The 26,035-nt window shown below is 44.2% G+C and overlaps 1 protein-coding gene across 2 annotated transcripts in view; it reads right to left on the bottom strand.

Annotated features, from left to right (window-relative positions):
- The window catches only part of Vps53 (VPS53 subunit of GARP complex), a 131,249-nt gene that overhangs the window by 61,026 nt on the left and 44,188 nt on the right, over window positions 1–26,035 (bottom strand). For both annotated transcript variants that reach the window (XM_021176885.3, XM_029483685.2), the window contains exons 8-11: window positions 15,932–16,010; window positions 11,929–12,072; window positions 11,291–11,433; window positions 8,140–8,281 (exon numbers count right to left, since the gene is read on the bottom strand). In XM_021176885.3, the coding sequence (XP_021032544.1) occupies window positions 8,140–8,281; window positions 11,291–11,433; window positions 11,929–12,072; window positions 15,932–16,010 (508 nt within the window). The remainder of the gene's footprint in view (window positions 1–8,139; window positions 8,282–11,290; window positions 11,434–11,928; window positions 12,073–15,931; window positions 16,011–26,035) is intronic.

Here is a 26,035-nt window from a genome sequence, read left to right as displayed (position 1 = left end):
AATCTCTTCTCATCACAAGAAAGTGGCACCATGGGCTTTTACAAGTAACAGATACTAGTTTGGATTTAAAAACAAAACAAAGCTAGGTCTCACTATGTTGCCCAGGCTAGCTTTGAACTCCTGCGCTCAAATGATTTCCTTTAGCCTCTCAAATATCTAGGACTAATAGTTCTTTGTCTAATATAACTTCTAAAAATGACAGCAAGATGTCTCAAGGTGAAGACATTTGCCATGAACACCAACGACTTAAGTTTAATCCCCAGAACCCACACAGGGGAAGGAGAGAACTGACTCCTCCAAGCTGTCCTGGCCTCTACATGTGTGGAGCAAGCAAGCAAGCAAGCAAACAAACAAGCACACACACATACATGCACACTCATGCACACAAAGTGAATGAATGGATGAATTGAATTTTAAAAACGTAAATAAAATCCTTCCACTGCTTTTGGGAGAAGATTGCACTAGGAACAGGAAAAGGCACGGAGCTGCTGTAGTGCTGCAGGGAGAACTGAGGAGGTTGGGACTGAGCTGGAGGCACGGGTTCTGGAGGGAGTTTGGACGGGGGTGGGGGAGGTCGAGGCGGGGTGTGGAGGTGGGGGACAGGGGACCAGGAAAGGAAAGGGAAAAAAAGGGCTGAGGCTCACACACTTTGGCTGGACACTCACTCAGATGAAGACCCTGTACAATAGGGGTTGGGGGGAGAGCTCTGGCTCTGGACCTGACATATCTGGTTCAAGTCCAGGCTCTACTACTGGATCTGCCTAGCTTCTTAAGCCTCAGCTCTGTTCTCAAATGGAAAACAAGCAGCCGGACACGTGATTTGGCACACGGGAAGAGGCTAATGAGCAGTCGCTTCTACTATACTAATAGGGATGATGACTTCAGCAAGGCCTTAGGCTTTGTCTCTTCCTTCTGAGACTGTGTCTTAGTAGGTGGCCAGGTTAGCCTTGAACTTGTCATCTTCCTGCCTCTGTAATCACAGGTGTGCATAAGTGTGCACTTAGTGAAGCAACACACTGAAAAAAAAAGAAGTAAACCATTTGTTTTGGGCACCACACAGACAGTCTGTCGCGCTGACCCAGCTCTCTGGGATCTCTCTAAGAAACAGAAGCAGTGGTGCTCAGTTCACAGGTGTGAATGGCTCACCACACGCTTCCTCCTTCCTAGCCCCACTACTGTGCACTCACCACCCTGCTGAAAAAATGCTTTTGTACCAAGCCCAAGACATGGTTCAGATGGTCACGCCACTGCTCAGATTACCGAGGCATGGGGAAAACAAGGTTTTGCCAACAGTAACCACTGGCAGAGTGCAGCCCTCTGGGTGACAGCCGCGCTGTCAGCCATCCTGGTCACACTTCTCCTTCCTACTCTGCAGCTGTTGTAGACCAGGGAGAACTGCTAGCTTGGATTTGGATTTTAAGTAACTTGAATGACACATTCTATAAACTCTCTGCTGCTAGATGAAATGAAGCATTTGCCAAGAAAGTAAGAGATTTCCAATTTTAAGAGTATCTGCTCTTTTGGCGATGATGACAGTGGATCTCAAGTCCAAGAGGGAAGATAAAATTTTTCATATAGCAACTTAATTCCCACTGATTGGCTCACATGGGATTCCTAGCACCTTCCAAACAGAAGGGGCCACACACAGGCCAGCCAAGCTGTCTCATTTACTGTGAGAAGAGTCTGGCTTCAGTCAGGTATGTTTCCACATCTGGGCCTGCACACACAAGTCCTCTTTGGAGGCCCTGGCTGGACATGTTACATTATCAAAGAAGGAGCGCTGAAATTTAAGGCCATTTTCCCCCTTTCCCTGAAGGAGCAAGCTTTCAGTTCTGAGATGAAAGCCCCATACTCTGCACCTCTCACCCTGTAAACACTGCGCTAGCTCAGTTCCTGACTTGTACTTTGCTAGGCAGCCTGCGGCGTTAGCTGACAATCACCAGCGCGGGGTGGGGGCTGAGCGCACCTGGTGTTTACTATCCTTCCCACTCTTGCTGCCACACACTCATATCTCACATTGGATGGTATTACGGGTTTCTTTCCCCTACTAACCCATAAGTATCTGTCCAATTCAACTTCTTTTTCTCTGAGCCTCAGTACAGAGCCCACTTAAAGAGGATTTTCTTGTTTGACTAATACTTACTCACAAATGTTTCTACATAAAGGCTTTTGCTTTCTTTACAGAAAATATAAAATGTGCATATTGTGTGTGTGTTCATAAGGGAGTCTCAAAAATAGACTAGAAAGCTCCAGCTAAGGAGAAAAAGAACTTACTTTAAAAGTATTTTGTTCTCTATCAATGTTTAACATGTAGGTAACAGCCAGGTATAAAGTTGCACACATGTAATTAATCCCAGCACTTGGGAGACAGAGACAGGAAGATCAGGTGTTCAAGGTCAGCCTCTGCTACATAGTGAGTTTGAAAAAGATTTTATATATGCACAGAAGAGAAACCAACATATCGTAAGTCTGAGGCAGAGTTGGGAAAGCCTAGGTATTGACCATGGTCTTCTCCAAAATGGCTAAACCAGCAGACTCTCTTTAGACATGACCTGCAGTCATAGCAACCAAAGTCCTCAATTCTGATGGGAAAATGGATCCCTCCCTTTCTGCTTCTTCACGCATGCCTATTATTTCCAAATTTTATCTTGACTAAGTATTAGCTTCTCCTTAGAGATAGGCACAACCTAACTATCCTTTAGGATACTCTCTTAGTTAGGGATTTACTGCTGTGAACAGACACCATGACCAAGGCAACTCTTATAAGGACATTTAATTGGGGCTGGCTTACAGGTTCCATTATCATCAAGGTGGGAGCATGACAGCCTACAGGCAGGAATGGTGCAGAAAGAGCTGAGAGTTCTACATTTCATCTGAAAGCCACTAGGAGAAGACTGGCTTCCAGGGGGCTAGGATGAGGGAGGGTCTTAAAGCCACACACCCACAGTGACACAAGCATACTCCAACAAGGACACACCTTCCTGGGCCAAGCATATACAAACCATCACAGGTGCTATTCAAATGTTGGAATATATTCCTTTAGCATCAAGAAATCATTTATAGGGGCTAGAGCGGCAGAGATCACCTAAGTCCACCATCAGAAAACACAGGTGTTTACATTACTATTCATAAGAGTAGCAGAATTTCAGTTATGAAGTAGCATCAAAGACAATGTTATGGTTGGGAGTTCTACCACATGAGAAACTGTATTGAAGGTCCCAGCGTTAGGAAGGTTGAGGAGGTTAGGAAGGTATGGAAGGTGAGGCTGGAGTGGATAAGAGCTCTTGTTGCTCTCGTAGAAAACCAAGGTTTGGTTCCAGCCACACTCATGGTTCACACTCATCCTTAACCCAGTTCCTGGGGAATCTGATAATTTCTTCTGATTTTGGGTACCAGGCATGAGTGCATGTGTACATGTGTGTGCACAAATGCGCATGCACACACACACACAATCTCTTACACACAACCTTATGAAAAAAAAAACTTTTTAAAAAATCACTTATAACTATTTTCAAAGTCTGATGAGAGATGCTCAGGTATAACAAAGCTAGTTCCTTGCTCACAACAGATCCCTGGGAAACCTTAAGCTGCCCTTCTCTCCTGATGGCCTCCCTGGCATTAAGTTGCCAGGAGGGTGAAATGCTCTGTGCAGACTTTTTACCTCTCTGCTCTTGTGTGCAAATGTCAAGGCTAACAAGCACAAACTGGGTGTAGTGGTGCCTGCCTACAGAACCAGACCCAGGAGGTGGAAGCAGGAACATCCCAAGTTCTAGGCTGTAGGACCCTGTATCCAAAACCTAAAACAAGACAAAACAGAAAAGTGTTTCTGTAACTTTATAATGTTATTTTTTAAGCTGGGTAACATTAAAATGACCTCTAAACTAAATGACAATTCTACTTTGAAGGACAACCTATGCACTAGCCAAAGGAAATGGCCCTAGCAGCATTATATAGGATTCTTTTTTTTTAAGAAGACAAAGAAAGAAAAGAAAATTCAAATTCGGAGAAACAGTTAACCCCAATCTACTCTGCTTTCAGCAGAAGGCTGGATAGAATTTGCTCACCTTCAATCTAATCATCAAGTCACTAAAAATGCATGTGGATACAGTTAAGTCACATATAGACATTTGCTTTTAATTTCAAGGCATGTGAGCCTTAGACTTTCTTAAATCCCTTCTTCAGGGTCAGAAGTTGAGGCGAGAGGCAAACACACTGGCTGCTCACTCCTGTAGGAAGAGCTGAAGGAAAGGATGGGGCTAGAACTTGAGAGCCCTGGTACAGGCAGACAAAGCAAGACCATCCTTAAAGCTTTTCCAGTTAAAAATGTATCATGCGTCCTTTACCACCAAAGTCTCCAACCACTTAAAAGAAGGCTGGGAAGTGTGTGTGTGTCTCCTGGGTCAAGGATTTATGATCTGAAACTCCCTTAGGAGCCTGACAGGAAAAGTAACTCCTGAATGATTATAAGGGAGAATGACAAACTAGTTCTGCCAGAAAATGTCAAAGTCACATGACCAGAAAGGCAAGGTCTGGGGAAGAGGGTTCCTAGCTACAGAGTACAGCAACTACCAGATGACAAGGTTCCAGACCAGGAGCCAGTCCAGTCTACAGAAATCAAGATGAAGAAGTACTGTCCAACCAGAAACAAGCATGCCAGCTCCGCCCATCCAGACAGAAGTAGCTGTTGACCAGCCAAGTGGCACCCAGATAGTGCTACACATGTTCTCTACAACAAAACACAACCAAAAGGCACTGTCTTCACACACAGGAGCAGAGCCCAGGCCAGCATCTCATGGTCTGCTTGGCTGACTTGCTCAGCAGCCTCGGCCTGTCTACAAGGACCTTCCTTGCCCAACCATTATTCTAGAACTTTATTTTCTAGCTACAGCATATTCCTTCTAAGAAGTAATAGAAGGGTTGCAAAATGACATTCTTGCTCAAGTATCCACATGTAGTTTGGCCATATCCACTCCCTTTTCCTGTCCTGTCCTCCTGAGCCCCAACCCTAGCATTTTTGATCACTGGGGGATTTCTTGGATTAGTGAGAAGATCATTGTGTCCTGGACAGACCTGGGTTTGCAGGCATCCCTGGTCATCAGCTACAAGAGGACCATCTGTTCTGTGATCCTTCAGTGACCTAACAGTAAAACAGAAATCACGAGGAATGGGAGCCTGCAGACAGAGGTAGGGTATGGCTTAAAACATGCATGTGGCTGAATGATATTCCAGAATCTGTTGTTGAGGCCTGGCCTTGCTCACTTGTGCTCTACCCCGCCTAGGCAATCAGAAACCAGGGTGGGCTTGGTGCTCAGAGCTGAAAATTCTCTGCCCTGTCAGGCTGAAAGCACACTGCCTACACCTCTGCTGAGAAGCAGGGCTCAGGTAGGGCTAACATGAGGGTCTTGCAGATGCTGCTAAGTACAGGCTTCTCAGCAGGACACATACTCACCTTTCTGTGGGAGGGTGTTGTTTTGTTTTATTTGTTTATTTGTTTGCAGTACTAGGAGGGATAGAACCTAGGGAGGGCCTTGTGCATGCAAGGCAAGTCTCTATATGAGCTAGTCCTAGCCCTGACACACACACACACACACACACACACACACACACACACACACACACACACACACATACACACACACACTTCTTTCAGTGGTTTTCCTGCTAACTAGTCCCTTTTGGGTTTTTTTTATGTGTTTGTTTGGTTGGGTTTTTTTGGTTTTTTGAGACAGGGTTTCTCTGTATAGCCCTGGCTGTTCTGGAACTCACTTTGTAGACCAGGCTGGCCTCAAACTCAGAAATCCGCCTGCCTCTGCCTCCCGAATGCTGGGATTAAAGGCACGTGCCACCACTGCCCGGTGCTAGTCCCTTTTGTGACTTGCAGTTTCTTTTTCTTTTTTCTTTTTTTAAAGATTTATTTATTATTATATCTAGGTATACTGTAGCTGTCCTCAGACACACCAGAAGAGGGCATCAGATCTCATTTTGGATGGTTGTGAGCCACCATGTGGTTGCTGGAATTTGAACTCAGGACCTTTGGAAGAGCAGTCAGTGCTCTTAACCACTGAGCCATCTCTCCAGCCCCTGCAGTTTCTTTAAGGACATGGTGGTTTGATTGAGATGTTCCCTAGAACCTTGGCATTTGAATACTTGTTCCTCTGTTGGTGATATTGTTTGAGTAGGATTAGAGGTGTGGCCTAGCTGGAACAAGTGCAGGCTCTGAGGCTTCAAAAGTCATGTGCCATCCTAGTGTGCTCTCTGCTGCTGCTTCCAGATATGAGCTGCCTGCCACTATTCTAACTGCCACGTAGTACTGGTTTTGTGTGACAACCTGACATAAGCTAGTGTGATCACAGAGGAACGTGCCTCAGTTGAAGAAATGCCTCCATGAGATCTGGCTGCAAGGAATTTTCTCAGTTTGTGATCAATGGGACAGGGCCCAGCCCATTGTGAGTGGGACCATCCCTGGGCTGGTAATTCTGGGTTCTAGAAGAAAGCAAGCTGAGCAAACCAGGGGAACCAATCTAGTAAGCAGTACCCTCCATGGCCTCTGCATTAGCTCCTGCCTCCAGGCTCCAGCCCTGCCTGAGTTTCTGTACTGACTTCTTCCATTGAAGGATAGTGATCTGGAAGTGTAAGCCAAATAAGCCCTTTCCTTCCCAACTTGCTTTTTGGTCATGGTGTTTCATCGCTGCCATAAAAACCCTGATAAAGACACATACCTTCATGCTGCCCTGTTTCCCTGCTAGGATGGAAATGAACCCATCCTTCTCACAGGCCCAAGTAACCCTTGCTTCTAAAATTTGCCTGGGTCATGGTGTTTCATCACAGAAATAGAAAAGTAACTACGACAAGGATACTTTAATCCATTTGTGACCCATTTTTCCTCTATTACTAAAATAAAATCAATTTTTAAAATGAGTTAGCATGCAGAGGACTGTGTATATATTTTATTTACTTATTTATGGTGAAGTTTTTGTGTTATTGTTTCTTTGTTTGCTCATGTAGCCCAGGGTAGCTTCAAACATAATCTGTAGTTGAGAATGACCTTGAACTTCTGATCCTCTTGCCTCTATCTCCCACGTATTGCAGGCCTGTGGCACCACCCAGTTTCTATATATCTTACGTTAAGTGTGAAAGTTGTATTTTGTGATTCCCGTTGTCTTTTAGTAAGATCATAAATGAGTCTGAGCAGATAGGAACTTGAAATATTGCCTTAAAACAGAACTGTCATCATTTTTACATAGCAAAGAGTGTTGCTGCTCAGTGGTTTTGCTGTCCTTGCTTGCCATACCGCCTCTCTTCAGTCCAGTACCGAATGACCTGCCCGCTAGGCTAATCTAGGTTTATGAGGGCAAGGAGAGGAGCCTACCAAGGTGTTGGGACCTTAGGACTGGAAAGCTGGGAGCTAGAGAGCACGGCAGGGGTGAGAGATGCACAGGGAGCTATGCTCCACTCTTCTCCTTTTGGGTTGTTTGTTTTTATGTTTGTTTTTGTTTGTTTGTTTTTTTCAACACAGGGTTTCTCTGTATAGCCCTGGCTGTCCTGGAACTCACTTTGTAGACCAGGGTGGCCTTGAACTCAGAAATCCACCTGCCTCTGCCTCCCAAGTGCTGGGATTAAAGGTGTGCGCCACCACGCCCGGCTGTGCTCCAGGCTTAAGGCCATCTTTATTCCTCCATCGGAACAGACACAAGTCTGTTTGTACTATTATCTCTGTGATCTCTGGAAGTCAACTGAACACAGCAGGGGGCTTCTACAGGGATGAATCAAAGTACCTGAGTCCAGGTAACTGCACATAACTCAGTGTGGAACATATGGCAGACATTTAAAAAACAAGCAAATAAACAAACAATAATGTCAAGCTTAGATTCCACATCAAGTTTTGTTAGGAGTTTTGCAATCACTAATTATCACTAATTTGGCTCATTTTCCTTGTCAAAAGAGAAAATTAACCTCTTATTAAGAGAAAATTAACCACAGTGGCAGGTATCCAGGGTCCTAGCTCCTCTGGAGCTGAGAGGGAAAGATCATTTGAGACCAGGAGCCAAAGGATAAGATGGCTTTACAGAGAAACCATGAAGGAAGCCTGGCCACCCCAGCCTCCAGTACCTGGACCCAGCTCCGTCAGGAAGGTCTTACCAGGGTTCCATCTGTCAGGGTGCAACCGGAGAAGCGTTTTGCAAGAAACCCCTCAAAGTTGGTTGTTCTCTGGATCGCAAAAAGAAGCAATTTCACTTCAATTTCCTTAGCTCTGGCTCGCATGATTTTGGAAAGTTCTGTCCTTCAAAGTAAAGAAAGAGACCACTATCAAATAAACATCTTTCATTCAAGATATGGCAAAGTGGGCTGGAGAGATGGCTCAATGGTTAAAAGCATTTGCTGTTCTATGTAGAAGACCTGGTTCAGTTGCCAACACCTACATAGTGGCTCACAACCACTTGTAGCTCCAGTTCCAGGAGAGCTTCTTCTGCCTTCCACAGGTATCAGGCATGCACATGGAGAACATAATACATGAAGGATATCATAAAATAAAAATACATACATATATATGTATTTATGTATTAAATATATGTCAAAGGAAATAGCTTACATTCATTCAGGAAAACTGTTTAGGATCATTTCAAACTCTGAGGTCTATTACTAACTCAATGTAAAGCCTAGGGAATAGAAATATAAAGTCTTCCTTCCCACAGGGGGCACATCTAAGAACTTTCCTCAGATACTTGAACCCAAGGCAGTACGAAGCCCTAAACATGCTATGCTTTCTCCACACATATATCTATGGAGAGGTTTGACTTATAAATTAGGCATGGTAAGAGAGCATACACAACAAAACAACAATTATAACAATATATTGTAATAAAAACTGTTTTCAAACTCATGAATTGTTCCACCATCCATGGAGAATGAATCTATACATAGAGGGAGACTATACACATCATAATAACACATGAAGAATTATAGATGCTAATCTGATAATGTGGTTATTACTGTGTTTATATTTTTTAATATTTATTTATTTTATGTATGTGAGTATACTGTAGCTATCTTCAGACACATTGGATCTCATTACAGATGGTTGTGAGCCACCATGTGGTTGCTGGGATTTGAACTCAGGACCTTGGGAAGAGTAGTCAGTGCTCTTAACTGCTGAGCCATCTCTCCAGCACTGTTTATATCTCTATGTGGTTCTTCATTGTTGTTGCTGTTTTGAGACGGGGTTTTATTGTATATATGCATAGCTGTCCTGGAACTTGATACATAGACCAGGGCCTCAAACTCAGAGATCTGCTTGCCTTAGTCTCCTGAATGCTGAGATTAGAGGCATGTAGCATAATACCTCACCTGTAACTTCAAATTTTCAGTCACTTGCTAATAACACAGAGTGAAACTTATTCCTATATAATTTATATATCTCATATAATTTCAAAAGTCATAAATTGCTGAATTACAAAGCTCTTCATCTTCTGGAGAACTCAATACACAGCTCTTCATCCAGATCACAGCCCCTAGAAATGCCCATCGGAGGCCCAGTGAAAGACAACTTTATTGCATGGCTGCTTCTGCCTGTGTGTATTGTACCTAGGTGCTCTGTTGCAGGATGCAGGTTATTTGGTAACAGCAAGAGGTGAGTACTGAGTAAGCACTAAGCTGTCATCATCTTCCCACACAAACAACAGAGTCAAACAAAGAGCCTGTGCGTGTGTCTGTAGGATGGTCGCCAAAATCCCCACAATGAAGCTTAAAAGCCACACTGCCCTAGCTGGGACAATAGCAGGCAGCAATGCCTGCAAGACTTGCTGTCTTTAGTAAACTTCCCAGCTAGCTCATACCTCATTTTGCACAAGCCTGCCTGGCAAATGTGCTCAACTGAAGCTGAGAGAAACTGGTAAGCAATTTCTCATGAAGTTCACTCTCTTTGCCGACAAGATTTGGAAGCTGACAGCCACAACTAGCCCTGAGCCAATATTTAACTTGGCATGCATATGGGGCACAGATATACATGCAGACGAACATCCATACACATAAATATAAATACATACTTTTTAAAAATACTGTATCTCTGATCTATATCTATAACAGCAAAGTTCCCCACCCAAAGTGAAGCCTAAGGTAAACCATGGAGTTTGGTGAGCTTGCTAAGGTAGGTTCAGGGACAATAAGTATGCCGGGGAGGGAAGAGGAGCAGTGTTGGTAAGAAGGGAACTTGAGACGTGCATGGGAAATCTCTGTAATGATACCTAATTATGATGTGAACTTAAAACTGATATAAACATTAAAAGTCCATTTTTTAAAAATAAAATATTACATAAAAACCTTTTGTCTCACAGTGTATATAGTTTGAAGGTACTTTCTATCAGTTTGTAAGGAAGATTTGGGATGGGATATAGCCAAATGGTAGAGAACTTGCCTAGTATGTACAAGGCTTTGGGTTTAATTCCCAGCATCATGGGTGGGGGAGGGAAGGGATACAGAGAGGGTTGAGAAAGAAAGGGAGAGACACAGGAGGAAGAGGAGGATGAAGGGGGAGAACAGAGACAGAGAGAATTGCCCTAAGTGATCCTAAGGCAGCGGAGTCATTTTTAGACACAGGTATTTTCCCTCCTGTAGTAACCTAAAGACAAATATAATTACATGCTGTTAGAATGAAACAAATGGCAATGAAAACCATTTACCACGCCGTCTGGTATAGTTACAAATAAATAACAAAACAGTTTGACTCTGGCTTTATCTGTTCTAGATATACCTGAGTTTAACTTTGCTGGGGTGTTATTCTTCCATAGGAACGTTGTGGGCTAGACTATACTTACAGGTACAGCAGAGAGGATGAATGGGAGGTCTGTAAAATGCCTAGGATGTCCAGATGCCAATATAAGAAATCACAGAATAGAAACGCTGTATTATGGAAATACATTCAACAAATTCTTTCCTGCTATGTCTTCCAAGAGAGACTACCCCTATCTTTAGGGAGCTATCCATCTAGGAAGTCAGGAGTCAAATGATGATGGATGGACATACTACATATAGATGTACACAATCCAGAAGCAAGGGAAGTGTGGGCATGATCAATCACTCTAGACAAATCTGACTGGTAAGGGAAGGCAGGCCAGTTGTTTGAGGCAAGGTCTAGACAATGGGGAAGACCTGGAGACAAGAGGAGAAGAGAAGAGGAGGCTGTAGTTGGTGTGAAGGTGGTGCCAATCATTTGGTAGAGATGGAAACGGTGTCCAATTTGCAGGATACATGGATACTAAGTCAGGCCTGGAAACATGGGACAGCTGAAATTTACCTTGTCACGTGGCAAAATTCTACTGAGATCCTCTCTGTCATGCACCACTCCCGAGGAAACATCCGGCCATACTTCTCTTCATAGTCCACCAGCTGGCGTTTCACCCAGGCATAACGTCTGTCAATTTTGTCCAGCCAGGCGACCTAGGAAGGAGGAAACAAAACCACTCAGTGTTCAGAAGTGGTAATAGTAAGTAGAAGCCAGGACCCAAGAGAAAAAAACCAGTCAGCCTCCATTTCTGCCACTGGGAAGAGTCTACACCACATTATTTCCTTGAACGGGGTGTGTGTGTGTGTGTGTGTGTGTGTGTGTGTGTGTGTGTGTGTGTGTGTTCTCACCTGGGGACATGATTGCACACCAAGGGTCGATGTATTCCCTAAAACTCTATGCAAAGTGTTATGCACAGGTACACTTTTCTGGGGGAGAAGATCTATGGCTTTCATTAATTTCTCAAACATCCAGTGACTCAAAATGGTGAAGAACCATTAACCTACAAAGTCAGCTTGGGGATCTGTAGTTCAGTGCATAGTTGTTAACAAATAGTTAACTGTATTAATAAAGGGTAGCTCAGGAGGAAGGCAACATCTTTTTCAACAAAATTAAATAGTTTCATCTGATCTCATCTGGCCAATACTTACATCTTGGTTTTCTTGAAAAAGTACTAGATACTCTGATAGATGCTGTTTAATAAACTTTTTGATGATTTCTTGTTTGATTCTGGGGTCCAAAATATTAGCCACCAGGCACGCATCTCTCAGGACATTGCTGGGTCCTCCCGGCCTCTGGTAAAACAAACAGCATACACCAGTTCAAGTGGCAGACATGCCTGTATATCTCCTGGCTGTGACAGCTGCTCCTTCCTTGCTTCTCACTGTCATTAGTGCTCTCCCTAGATGCCCAGTCTCCCTTCAGGAGATGGATATTTTAGTTACCTGTTCCCTGAGAAAAGAACATTAAGCTAGTCTTGCAGTAGCCAACCTAAAAGCTACCCTGTGAATTCACAAGACATTCAAGAAAACAGAGCCAGAAAAGATCACAAGAAATTTTACTGAGTATCAAAACTGAATGTGACCTAAAAAGCCAGAATGACAACAGATTCTATCAAAGGGTCCAAAAGGCAGTGACACTTACAAGTGCCACTTCTTCCTGCTTCCGACCTTTCTAGGACCCTGTTGTATTGTTTGCTTGTGCTGTTGCCTGCCTGCCTTGAGACAAGACCTTGCTATGTAGCCCAGACTGGCCTCAAACTCAGGGTCTTCTTCCTTCAACTTCCCAAGTCCTGGGATCACAGGCATGCACTATCATGCCCAACTGTCATTCCTGTTCTTAATGAAGTATATTTGTGTCAAAAAGAGTGATGGTTTTAAAAAGCACGCCCAGGTTCTAAACTGACAGATTTGTTTCACTGATGGCCAATCACACAGCCAGCCAAAGGTGAAGTAATTATGGTAATGGCTCCATGACCTGAAGAGTTGATGTGGGAGGGGTTGTAAGGATCCAGCAGCTAAGAAGGCCTTGTTTACTACCAATGCTACTGGATCTCACGGACCGGCCAGTACATCCTGGACGTACTGCTGACCATGGTCCCTACAGTACAGAGAGGTTTGGAACTTCTTGGTTTAGCAAGCTAGCCTGATGATGGCTTGGGAGACATTACTCAACTCTACCCAAAAAGCAATGGACTTGAGTCAGGATGAGCGTAAGTTCTTCCGAAGCTCTCCTCATTGTTTCTGTCCATTCTGTAAGTCTCAACTAATGTGCAGGTGTCACACAAGGGGCCTGAGCCCAAACTGTTACAATGACCTGCTCCATTCTAAATGGCTGTTCTGCTGATCTCTGGATACACTGAATATTTAACTCTGGCTTCAGGATGAAAATGTGTCAGCTCACTCACAAGTCCTGGAGACCAACACCTCTAGGCGCAGGGCTGGAACTCTCTTCTTACAGAGCACTCACCAGCGTGCCTTGGTTGTCTTAGTTACATATCTATGGTGAAGAGACACCAAAACCAAGGCAATGCCGAGAACAAAGAGCTTGCTGGGGCCCATGGGTCCAGCAGCAGCTGGGAAGGCCAGGCACTGGAGCAGTGGTTGAGACTTTACATCTTTATCCAAGAGTAGGAGGCAGAGAGAGAGAGGGAGAGAGAGACAGAGAGAGAGAGAGAGAGACAGACAGACAGACAGAGACTGAGAAAGCAAGAGCGAGAGAGAGAGAGAGAGAGAGAGAGACAGAGAGAGACAGAGAGAGACAGAGAGACAGAGAGAGAGAGACAGAGAGAGAGGGAGAGAGAGAGAGAGAGAGAGAGAGAGCCAGGAATGGTGCTAGCTTTTTTTTTTTCCCCCGAGACAGGGTTTCTCTGTGTAGCCCTGGCTGTCCTGGAACTCACTCTGTAGACCAGGCTGGCCTTGAACTCAGAAATCCGCCTGCCTATGCCTCCCAAGTGCTGGGATTAAAGACGTGTGCCACCACGCCCAGCAGTGCTAGCTTTTGAAACCACAAAAACCCTCCTAAAACCACAAAACTGGCACAGCTCTTAACCCTTCAACACACGTCTAGCAACTGGGGAACAGCATTCAAACACATGAGCCTATGGGAGTCACTCTTATCCAAACCACCGCACTTGGACACTTCATTTTCTAAAAAAAAAAAAAAAAATTTTTTTTTTGAAACAAGATTTCTCTGTGTAGTCCTGGCTGGTCTCAAACTCAGAGATCTACTTTCCTCTGCCTCCCGAGTACTGGGATTAAAGGCATGTGCCACCATGCCAGGCTCAATTTTTTCTTATCATAGGGTATATCTCCTGTGCAGTCCACACTGGCCTAGAACTCACTGTATAGTCCAAGCTAACTCATGATCCTTCTGCTTCAATCTCCAGTATGCTGGGGTGGTAGGCATACCCACCAACCAATACTTTTAAAAAATTCTTGGTTCGACTTTGCAAAACTTGTAGATTAGTAGAAAGGACTTGTAGAAAAATCAATAGCCTTTTAAAATGGAAAAAGAAAACGTTTAACAATTCCCCATCAGGAAACAGCCAGGAAAGGTAATAAAGCCAACAACTCCTTTTAACATCATACACAACTGGGACCTAGGAGACGGGGTAGAAGGGCCATAGCTAGATGACGGGCAAACAGTAAGACAACCTTCACCCGTATCCTTCTGAAGCATTGTGCAATGGGATGGAGCAGAGAACACAGAAAGGCAGTCGCCTAGGAAGACAACTGTTCAAAACTAGCCACTAACTTGAAAAGGTAGCTGCTAGCCAGGCATCCTCTTTCTGTTTCTCAGAATTCCCTTTTCCTATAGGGTCAACAAGAACATGGCTTTCCAGTCTATTCCTTTCCTGAGTTACATCAGGTGACCAGTGAGATGAGGGTCTCCAAGTAAAGGCTTCACAAATCATCATATTTCTGGCAGTCAGCTGCAAAGCACGGAGGCGGTAAGGTCAGGAGCTGGTCTATAGAAAGCAATCTCAAAGCCAGGGCTGCCATCCCCACCTATTTCCTCAAATGTAGCACAGATGGAAAGCGATTAAGATATTTCCAGTTATTGAATTACAGAGCAGATTCAGGAAATGCTCCTTGGCTCCCAAGCGAATATATATCCATCCCCATCTCCACCCACAAAGCCCGGAGAGGAATGTGGCTGGCCAAGGAATGCTGCTGGCCGGGTGCTCTGCTTCACTTCTGCCTTCAACAATGCTTTCTCTTGAAATAGCTCAAATAATAGAGAAAACAAGCCTCTGTGGGTTCTGTCCTCCCCGACACATGCAAAGCATTAAGATGACATCTGCTGCAGTGTGAAGGATGGGGCTAATAGCAGCACAGTGACAGCCAGGGGAGGGCAGCCCGAGTGAGACATGGACCCAACAGCTCCCAGGCGAAAGCCTGTAGGCTTCACAGACACAACAGAGACAACTCCACCACCAGCGAGCTCAAAAACCCCAGAGACAAGGATTCCCATCATTAGAAGTGAGTCTCTGGGCTTTGTCATGAGAGTTACATGAGCTCCCAGACATGCCTCCCAGGTGTCTTTTCACCAAACCAAAACCAGTGTTATGTAACAATCCTAAAAAACATTAGGGTTTAAAGTTTGTTTGTTTGGTTCTTTTTTTTTTTTTTAAATACAGCTATGGGGGTGGGGGGGGAGTGAGTTTATTGGGCAAACAAGCTACAAGACTTGACACACATTAAATTAAACCAAATGAATGCCCATTTATTTTTCCCAGAGAGAGGGTCTCATGTAGCCCAGGTTGCCTCAAACTCACTATGTAGGAAAGGATGAATTCCAACTCTAATTCTCTTGCCTCCACCTTCCTAGGGCTTGGATTACCACATGAATCACCACACCCAACTTATTTGGGGCTAATGATCAAACCCACGCCTCAGGCATGCTTAGGTAAGTACTCTACCAACCAACATTCCTGGCCTGAGTCCTCTTTCTGATGCTGGAAGGACATAGACAAACAATCGGCATTGTATTGAGACATATAAAACAGGCTCATCTGAGTCGGCAGACCCTTGGCCTGTGCCAGCCAACACTTGTGGGTGATACAACATGAGTTATCACTCGGGTACCTCATTCTCCCTGCAGGAAGTGTGAACATGGTGATAATATCAGAGGCAAAATACAAACCAATACCTTGGTACCCTGCGAAGGAAATGCTTCTTCAAAGTCAGCCAGGATTTGCTGTCCTAACTCCGTCTGTGCAGCCTTCACCCTGTGGGAGGGAGAAGGGACTGTATTAATGACTGGCGCCATTTTCAAATCCTCATATACAAGTGTCATGGACCCACAGGGTCAGGAACTGTGGAGGTCTCTATGTCTGTGCAGGTAATTACCTGGGAATGAAAAGGTATCGACAGCCGGGAAAGAGATATCACACAGAAGCAGGGTTATGACCGGCATTTCAGGATGGATTGTTTTACTTTTTTATTTTTTATTTTTAGTTTTTGTGTTAGGGATTGAACCTATGCCTTGGGCATGGGAGGCAAGTGCTCTGTCACTGAGCTATACTGCCAGCCCTTCAGGACACAGTTCTAGGTCACTCTTCCCTACTGTGAGGTATCTAGATTGAACGTGTATAAAATTTTATGGAAATATAACAGCAGCCTGACCAAACATAAACCTGCTGTGTCACGGGAACAACTGTTTCCTGTTCTGTGGGACACAGGCTTAGAAGACTGCTTCAGACTGTTTCAGTGTGGTTTATATTTGCTTTTCATAATATTTTAATATAATATGTTAATTTTTAAAATACTTTAAAACAACAAAAAGAATGTTCTCTAAGGTAAAAGAAAAAAGAGCGATACTACCGGAGGATCCAGCAATACCTCTCCTGGGCATATATCCAGAAGATGTCCCAACCGGTAAAAAGGACACATGCTCCACTATTATCATAGCAACCCTATTTATAATAGCCAGAAGCTGGAAAGAACCCAGATGTCCCTCAACAGAGGAATGGATACAGAAATTATGGTACATTTACACAATGGAGTACTACTCAGCTATTAAAAAGAATGAATTTATGAAACTCCTAGCCAAATGGATGGACCTGAAGGGCATCATCTTGAGTGAAGTAACACAATCACAAAAGAACTCACACAATATGTATTCACTGATAAGTGGATATTAGCCCAAAACTTAGGATACCCAAGATATAAGATACAATTTGCTAAACGCATGAAACTCAAGAAGAATGAAGACCAAAGTGTGGACACTGTGCCCCTTCTTAGAACTGGGAACAAAACACCCAGGGAAGGAGTTACAGAGACAAAGTTCGTAGCTGTGATGAAAGGATGGACCATTTAGAGACTGCCATATCCAGGGATCCATCCCATAATCAGCTTCTAAACGCTGACACCATTGCATACACTAGCAAGATTTTGCTTAAAGGACCCAAATTCAGCTGTCTCTTGTGAGACGATGCCGGGGCCTAGCAAACACAGGAGTGGATGTTCACAGTCAGCTATTGGATGTATCACAGGGCTCCCAATGGAGAAGCTAGAGAAAGTACCCAAGGAGCTAAAGGGATCTGCAACTCTATTGTTGGAACAACATGATGTACTAACCAGAACCCCGGAGCTCTTGTCTCTAGCTGCATATGTATCGAAAGATGGCCTAGTCGGCCATCAATGGAAAGAGAGGCCCATTGGACTTGCAAACTTTATATGCCCCAATATAGGGGAATGCCAGGGCCAAAAGAATGGGAATGGGTGGGTAGGGAAGTGGGGGGCGCTATGGGGGACTTTTGGGATAGCATTGGAAATGTAATTGAGGAAAATATGTAATAAAAATATTAAAAATTAAAAAAAAAAAGAAAAAAGAGCGAGATGACCAGTGAACTGTTCTTTATAAGTGAAGGGCATTATTAACTTCGAAGGGCATAATCCCAGCATTGAAAAGGTAGAGGCAGAGGATCACAAGTTCAAAGCCAGAGTGAGATGCATAAGACCGTGTCTCACAAAGCAAAACAAAACAAGACAGGCAGAACAAGCAATAAGGCACTGGATGAAGATTTAACTTCAAGAGAATAAAACTGAACTGTAAGGAAAACTAAGCAGAAGGGTGGGGAGGGCTGGTTCTTGATGGTGTCTGCAGGATGGCACGGTGATCAGGAACGATGCAGCATGAATGGTGGATGAAGGGGAAGAAGACAGTGCTGGTGTGCAACAGGACGTGCGCATCAGCAAGCACTGTGATCATGTCATATCCTCCTTGTCCTGACAGCTGCTCTCCTCATGATACCTGGCTTGTCCCAGCCAGAAACAGAGCTAAAGAGTGAGGCTCTTGAGCAGCTGCTGGACTTCCCTGAGCCTGAGGTAAAGACTTGCTTTGCTAAAAGCACCATGAAACAGCATGCCTCCTTTCTTGGACTCCACCCTGAAACTTCTGGATTGATTTACAAAGTTTCTAGCAATAGTGAACTTGAAACCACAATTTCTTTGGCTACTTAGAAGAACCTGGCAAGGGGCTAAGATTTTATTTTTAACGAGAGGATAGGCATGACCCAGAACACTCAAGTTTCTTCCTGTGGCACAGTTATAATCATGCCTGATTCCAAATACTTTCCAGGGTTTTTCCACTATCTTCAAATGTTCCAAACCATTCCTATAGAAGAGTTTATATTCTTTTCAGTTTGTGTTCAAGATATGGCTGTGCTGGAATCTACTCCACCCCCACCTGGAGTTGCCTCAGAGACATCTGGAAACTTCCCCTGAGTATAAAGTCTAATGTGAGAGAAAAGAATGTGCTTTCATAAAATTGTCCCTCAGTGCATCTTGCGACGTCTCAGAGTGAGCCAGCAGGCTGTCTGCTGTGGAACTGGGTCACAAGGCAGATCCTGATGCTATTGCCTCTCTGCTCTGACCCTCTTCTTAGAAGCACAAAGACACCACCAGTTTGTTCCTGAGCCACATAATTCTGTGGGTGAGGCCCACCCCTGACCAGAGGAACGCATGGGCAGATATTCAGGGCTACCCACCCCTCAACAAGCCTGCTGCACTAAGCTCTGCCTCTGTTACCCCCATCCTAGTCTATTACAATTGCCAATCTCTATATTCTTGCTGATTTTAACACCACAGTGGCTGGAAAGACAATCACAGACTATGACGGGCATTGGTACTAGAGTACAAAAGACCAGGCTCCCTTGTATAATGATTTCTAACTAATGTTCAAAGGGAGGGAGGGAATAAAGGGTGAGGATGGAGAGATGGAGGCCTGTGCTAAGACTTCAGAGTCTTTCCAGTCCTAACTATTTCACAATACCCAGCTGACAGTTCTAGCTGGCAACAGCACCTACCTTTACAAGTGGTGACAAGTGGATACATAATTAATATTGGCCAGAAGAAAAGCTTCTGCCTAGAATTGTTTTCAGCAATGGTTGTTAAAGTGTCTCCCAGTGACTGAGATGAAAGAGCGGCTCTTCCCCTGGAGACATTACTGACAAAGACAGATCTCATTCACAGGCATCTCTGGGTGAGATGTGAGCCACGCCTTCCATAGTGGTTACAGTTTCTTGTGAACTATTCCCCAAAAGTTTCCTGTGTTGAAGATTTGGTCATCAGATTGATAATTTAATTGGATTATTGGGAAATGATGGAACAAGGAAATGGAGCATGGCTAGGTGGGTAGTGCTCTCGAAAGAGAAAGGGGTGGGTAACTTGTAGGAGTTGATTCTCTCTCTCTCTAGCATACGGTCCGAAGGGTTGACCTGTGGTTGTCAGGGGTGGTGACAGGCATCATGACCCCCTACAAGATCCTCTGCCTTATATATGTTGCCCAGAAGCAACATGGTCAGTGGGCTGAACCCATCAGCCAAAATAAGCCTTTAAATACAAAACAAACAAACAAACAAACAACAACAACAGGGTCTCAGAAAGTAGCCTTGGCTGGTTTGTAACCTGATCTGTAGATCAAGTTGGCCTCAAACTCACAAAGATCTACTGGCCTCTATGTCCTGGGTACTGAGATTCAAGGCGTGCAGCACTAACCTAGCAACCATGACTTTTCAAGTTGGTTTTCTTGGTTATTTCGTCACAGTAGCAGAAACTAACACAGTAATCAATTGTCTGACAGGATCCTAGAAATAAGTTAGCAGGCTTATCATCAGCCCAATGCCTAACAGAGAGGCAGGAGAGATTAAATGTTCCTTTTGCAGCTGAGCATGGTGGTGCACAACATTACTCCCAGTACTTAGAAAACAGAGGCAGATGGATCTCTGTGAGTTCTAGGATAGTCAGGGCCATGCAGAGAGGCCCTGTCCAGCTACAAACAAAAAGTTCTTCCTGGCATCCAAATAAACAGCTTGTTGTGTGACAGTTACATGAAGTTGGTTACTACTAGGAAATGAAGCATTCTGTTGCCTAGAAAAGGAAATCAGTGAGTGGCTTCTGGCTTCATCCATGCTGAGTGACATCAGAGATCCAAAGGTACCCTTTACTAAGTCTAGTATCAGTCATAAGGAGTAGTGGCAGAAGAACAGCAAACTAGGAAAACCGGACTTTTACATATCTGTGACAGTCAAAGAAAATGCTCTCCACTGTTCTGAAATCAGGTGACCTGACCTTCCACTCAATGCCTTTACTGAGTGGAGTGGATTAGTCAAATACTGTGACGCAATAGATGCTACCAAGAATTTTAACTAGATGGTTGCAAAGACCTGGCAGGAGGCTCTGAGATCATAGAAAGCATCCCTTACAGCTTAATCTGAGGAGACCCAGACGGAGCTTGTCAAAGCTAGTCAGAGCCAACCAGCCTTTTCTTTTTCCACTCCACCATGTGACTTCCCAACCTGCCGGGCCTTTCTCACATGTAAGAGGTTAGACATAGCTCTAAGGGTGGAAAAAAAAAAAAAACTAATTTAAGGGTTCCAAGGCTTTTTTCTTTGTTTGTTTTTTAAAGAAATGTAAGAATCTCTCGCTCTTTCTCAGGAAATATTGACTGACTGGAAGCATTTGCCCCTGTGGATATGCTTAAGCCAGGAGGATTTGAAATGTAAAGATATTAAAGAAAAAAAAAACTTTCCTTCAATGCTACATTAAACATTTAGCCATTTGCCAGAAGGGTAGTTGAAAGAAATAGCAAATCAAGGCCCATGAACTTCATATTTCAAACGTACAGGCCAAGACTTGAGAATACAATCTTGTGGATGACTTGTGCAATTTATAGACAGCAAGGTATTAACACTGGAGCAGTGCACAGGGCTAATTCTTGGCTTTTTCCCCTCCTCCTGAACAAACATTTATTTCTATCATTTCCAGATGGTTCTACCATCACTATATAAACATAAGGAGGACAAGTCACTAGAAATGATGCTAAAAATAGGAGGTCTGGACTTTGCTCAAATGTCAGCGCCTCCCTGAAAACCGATGGCAGGCAGGCAGGCAAGCGGCTCTCACACCGCACTCCCTTCAGCACTGGGACTAGGACACATCGCACTGACGAACGAAGAGGAAGGCCAGCCAAGAGTTGGGAATGCTTGCATCAGTGACACAGATGATAGAATACAGGGTTTTCCTCTTGCATGAGTTTAAGAAGGTGGCTTAACCTGTGGTTCTCGACCCCTTTGGAGAGGTCAGATGACACTTTCACAAGGGTTGCAAATCAGGTAGCCTACATATTAGAGATCTACATTTTGACTCAAAACAGTATCACAATTACAGTTGTAACATAGCAACAAGATAGTTTTACAGCTGTGGGTGCACACAGCCCAGGGAGCTGTGGGTCGCAGCTTTAGGGCTACTGAGAACCATTTCTTTCAGAGATGTCACTCTAATAGTACTCGCCAAGTTTCTGCAAATTTATAAAGATGATACCTTTGAGAACTTAAAAGATTCACTTATTTTATTATTGTGTGGGGGTTTCTTTCTTTCTTTCTTTTTTTCTTTTTTTCTTTCTTTCTTTCTTTCTTTCTTTCTTTCTTTCTTTCTTTCTTTCTTTCTTTCTATTTTCAAGCGTATCTGTGCACCACATGCATGCTCAGTGCCCTCAGAGGTGGGGCTGCCACAAGGCAGATGGGAATAAAACCTCGATCCTCACAGAGCAACGACTGCTCTTAACCTGAGACAACTCTCCAGCTCGGGGAAAAAAAATTTTTTTTTGAAAAAGCAAATAGCACACTAAGAACACAGAAAAGAGAGACAGACAGACAGAGAGACAGACAAAAAACCAAAGCAATGGAATTGTCTCAAACTGAACAGAGCTTGGGAACAATCCACAGAATGAAAAGGTAGCCTATGAATCAGGAGAAAATACTGAGAACCTTATAGCTCATTAAGGTTAGTATCCAAAATATATAAATATCTTGGAGTGACAAAGTAAAACAAAACTCTTTTGAGGGGTTGAGGCATATTAAGTTGGTAGAGTGTCTGACTAGCTAAGCACTCCTGGGTTCATAACCAGGTTGGAGCACATGCTGGTAGTCCCAGCACTCAGACGGTGCAGGCAGGAAGGTCAGAAATTCAAGATCATTCAGTTACATGAAGAATTTGAGGCTATCTTGGGATACCTGAGACGCTGTCTTAAAAAAAAGGGGGGGGGGGGTTGGGACAAAGAGGTCAGGGGAGACGTTGAGAGGGGAGATGCTGAGAGGGGAGATGCAGAGAGAAAAAGGTGCCTTCCACCAAACCTGAGGAGCTGAGTTTGACCCAGGGAACTCACATGACAGAAGGAGAGAAACCACTCCCAAAGTTGTCCTCTAGCCTCCATTTGCATGCCATGACACACAAACACCACCCCATACCACCCCCAAATAAAATAAATGTAGTTTTAAAAACTAGGCAAAGTATCTAAATATGTGTTTTTTCAAGGCAGGCATAAAATCAACAGGGTATATGAAAAAAATGTTCAATATTACTTCATCTCCAGAGATGTATACTCAAATCAAAACCCCCAAAAGGAGGCCAGATTTGATAGTAAACACCTTTAATCCTAGCACTCAGGAAGCAGAGGCAGGTGGATTTTTGAGACTTTGAGGCTAGCCTGGTCTACATAGCAAGTTCAAGGACAGTCAGGACTACTTAGATACTGTCTAAGAAAACCAAACCAAATAGAAATTTAGAAACCAACAGGAGCTGGCTAGAGAGCTCAGTGGTAGGAGTCATGAGGACTGAGTTCATATCCCAGCACCCATGCCAGGTGTTCACAAACACCTTTAACTCCAGCTCCAAGGAATCCAACATATACATACACATGTATATACAGTCACCCGGACACACACATGCATAAATAAAAATAAAACAAATCTGACCCAACTATATCACTCTAGGCAATACACCCAAAAAACACCCTACCATACCACAAAGACACGTGCTTCACCATGCTCATAGCAGCCTTATTTGTAATAGCCAAACGCTGGAAATAACCCAGATATCCTAAAAACTGAAGAATGAATACAGAAAGATGTGGTTTATTTACACAATGGAATACTACTATTCAGCTATTGAAAACAAGGGCATTATGAATTTTGCAGGCAAATGGATGGAACTAGATAATATCCTGAGTGAGATTACCCAGACTGAAAAGGACATGCATGGAATGTACTCACTGATAAGTGGATATTAGCCAAAAAGTACAGAATACCTAGGACATAACCTACAGACAGTAAGAAGCAGAAAAGCCCAAGTGAGGAGGCTTCAATTCCACTTAGAAGAGGGAAGGAAATAATCGGGAGGCAGAGGGAAGGGGGGATCTAGGTGGGAGAGGGCAGAGTGGGGGGAAGAAGAAAGGGGAAACAGGATCAGATATGGGGGGAGGGGACAGGAGAGAAGCCCAGAGGGACAAGAATATGAATGGAAATAAGCAGCTTCAGGAAGCAGGAGGTGGGAGGACCCTGTAAAAAGTACCAGAGACCCAGGAGGTGAAGTTAGACACTCTCAGGACTCATTGGGGGTGACAGTAGCCAAAATGCCCAACACTGGGGAAAGGGAACTCTAAGAGTCACCTCCAGTAGATAGGCAGGACCTCAAGTGGAGGGACAAGGTTATAACCCACAGTCAAAATTCCTGACCCAGAACTGTTTCTGTTTAAAAGAACTGCGGGGACAAAAATGGAGAAGAGACTGAAGGAAAGGAGGTCCAATGACTAGCCCAACTTGGGATTCATCTCATAGGGGGTCGGGTGGAGGACCAAGGCTGACACTACTATGCTATGATGTACTTATAGACGGGATCTTGGCGTGGCTGTCCTCAGAGAGGTCCTACCTGCAGCTGACTGAGACAGAAGCACATAGTTACACCCAGCCATTGGACTGAAGTTGGAGACCCCTATGGTTGAATTAGAGAAGGGATTGAAGAAGCTGGAAGGGAGACCTACCCCAGAAGAAGACCAGTAGTCTCAACTAACCCAGGCCCAGGGAGCTCTCAGAGACAGAGCCATCAACCAGGAGCATACACAGGCTGGCTGGAGGCCACTGGCACATATATAGCTGAGGTCTACCTGGTCTGGCCTCAGTGGGAGGAGATGTGCTTAATCCTAGAGACTTGAGGCTCCAGGGAAGGGGGGGGGGGGTCAGTCGGGTGGGGGAAGCAGCCTCTCAGAGGCAGGTGGGAGGAGGAATGGGATGAGGAACTGTGGGAGGGGGAACTGAAAGGGGGCAACAACTGGAATGTAAATAAATAAAATAATTTTTAAACATTTAGAAATAACTCTTGTTCTCTTGCTCTCTCTTGCTCTCTTGCTCTTCCTCTCTCCTTCCCACCCCCTTCCCCTACCCCTCTCTTCATGTGCTTACGGCCATGGCCAGCCTCTACTTCTCTACTCTTTCTCTCTCCGCCTTTCTCTGCCTCTACTACCCTCTTAACTTCCTTCCCCATGCCCTAAATAAACTCTATTCTATACTAAAAAAAACAAAAAAACAAAAAAACAAAAAACAAAAAACAACCCTCAATGAGATATTACTTCACTTCTTTTTGAGACAGTCTCACATGGCAAATTCCTGATCCTCCCATCTCTGCCTCCAACCCTGAGCTAACAGGTCATCACGATGACTAATATCAAAAGTAAGGAGAAAGGTAAGCACTGCTGAGGATGTAAAGATGAGAACACTTGGACACCGGGGCAGAGGTGATGAGTGGTGCAGCTATTATGGAAAATTGCGTGGAGGCTCTTGGAAACCCCAGAATGAATCTACATAGGGTATGTACCCAAAGGAGATGATATCCACATCTATACAGATAGCTGCCCTTCCCTGCTCACAGAAGTTTACAACAGCCAAGATATGGAAATAAACATTGTTTTTTGATGGACAGATATGGTTTAAAGATCCATGGTGCATATATCCAGTGGAATTTTATCTAGCTTTTAAAAAGAAGATGCTGACAACTGAAACAATATGGATAAACTCAGAGGACTTAGAGTAAATAAGCCAGAAACAGAAAGACAAATATGGTGTGATCTCTCTTAGGTGTAGACTCTTTAAAAACCAAAGTCAAATACAGCTGTTCTAGTTATCTGTGGGCCTACACTGACAGATTAAACTATGAATCAGAAAGCTGGGTGTGGGGTGTCAGGTAGGGCTGGGGCTGTGGAAGAGCATGTGCTTAGCATTCATAGGGCCCAGGAAACAGGGGGCGCACAGCACATTAATGCAGGCAGATGACAGAAAGGATAAAAGAATGGGAACACCAGATCACTGAGTCACCGAGACTAGGGCAGGCTGTGCCACCTTCCTGCTCCTCCCTATCCACTGAGAGCACTGCTTCCTCCACCCATGGGTCCTTCTCTCCTAAACTCATGACGTCCTGCTCATGGACATTCTTGGCTGTTTCAGATTCCCAGTCTGATATGGCAACCAGCCACCTCTAAGTGTAAAAAGGTTAGGAAGGACGAGGGGAAGGGTGGTGACTTCCCTAACACTTTGCCAAGCCTATTCCGACATTCCTTAAGAGTCCCTGAACATCTCCACTGTTAGACAGTACACCTAGCACATACAGAAACCTCCCTTCCTGCCTCAGATTCTTAGAAATGTTGAAAAGACTTAAATAAGAACCAAAAACCAGGCAAAAGGGGAGCTGGTAGACTAGACTGTGGGTTTCCTGGTAGAACAAGACTAAAGAACAAAATCATAGCTTAAGAGTGCTTCTCACAAATGAGAAGACATGGAAGCTGGAGAGACGCTTCCATGTTAAGAGCAACTGTTGCTCTTGCAGAAGACCTGGGTTCAGTTCCCAGAACCCACATGGTGGCTAACAACCTCCTCTCACTAGCTCTAGGGGATTCAAAGCCCACTTCTGACAAACATAGGCA

Source organism: Mus caroli, unplaced genomic scaffold (assembly GCF_978045245.1).
Source record: "Mus caroli unplaced genomic scaffold, Mus_caroli_1 scaffold_13, whole genome shotgun sequence".
In the NCBI taxonomy this organism is placed as follows: Eukaryota; Metazoa; Chordata; class Mammalia; order Rodentia; family Muridae; genus Mus; species Mus caroli.
Note: the sequence above shows the minus strand (reverse complement) of the source record. Positions and strands in the feature narration are given on the sequence as shown.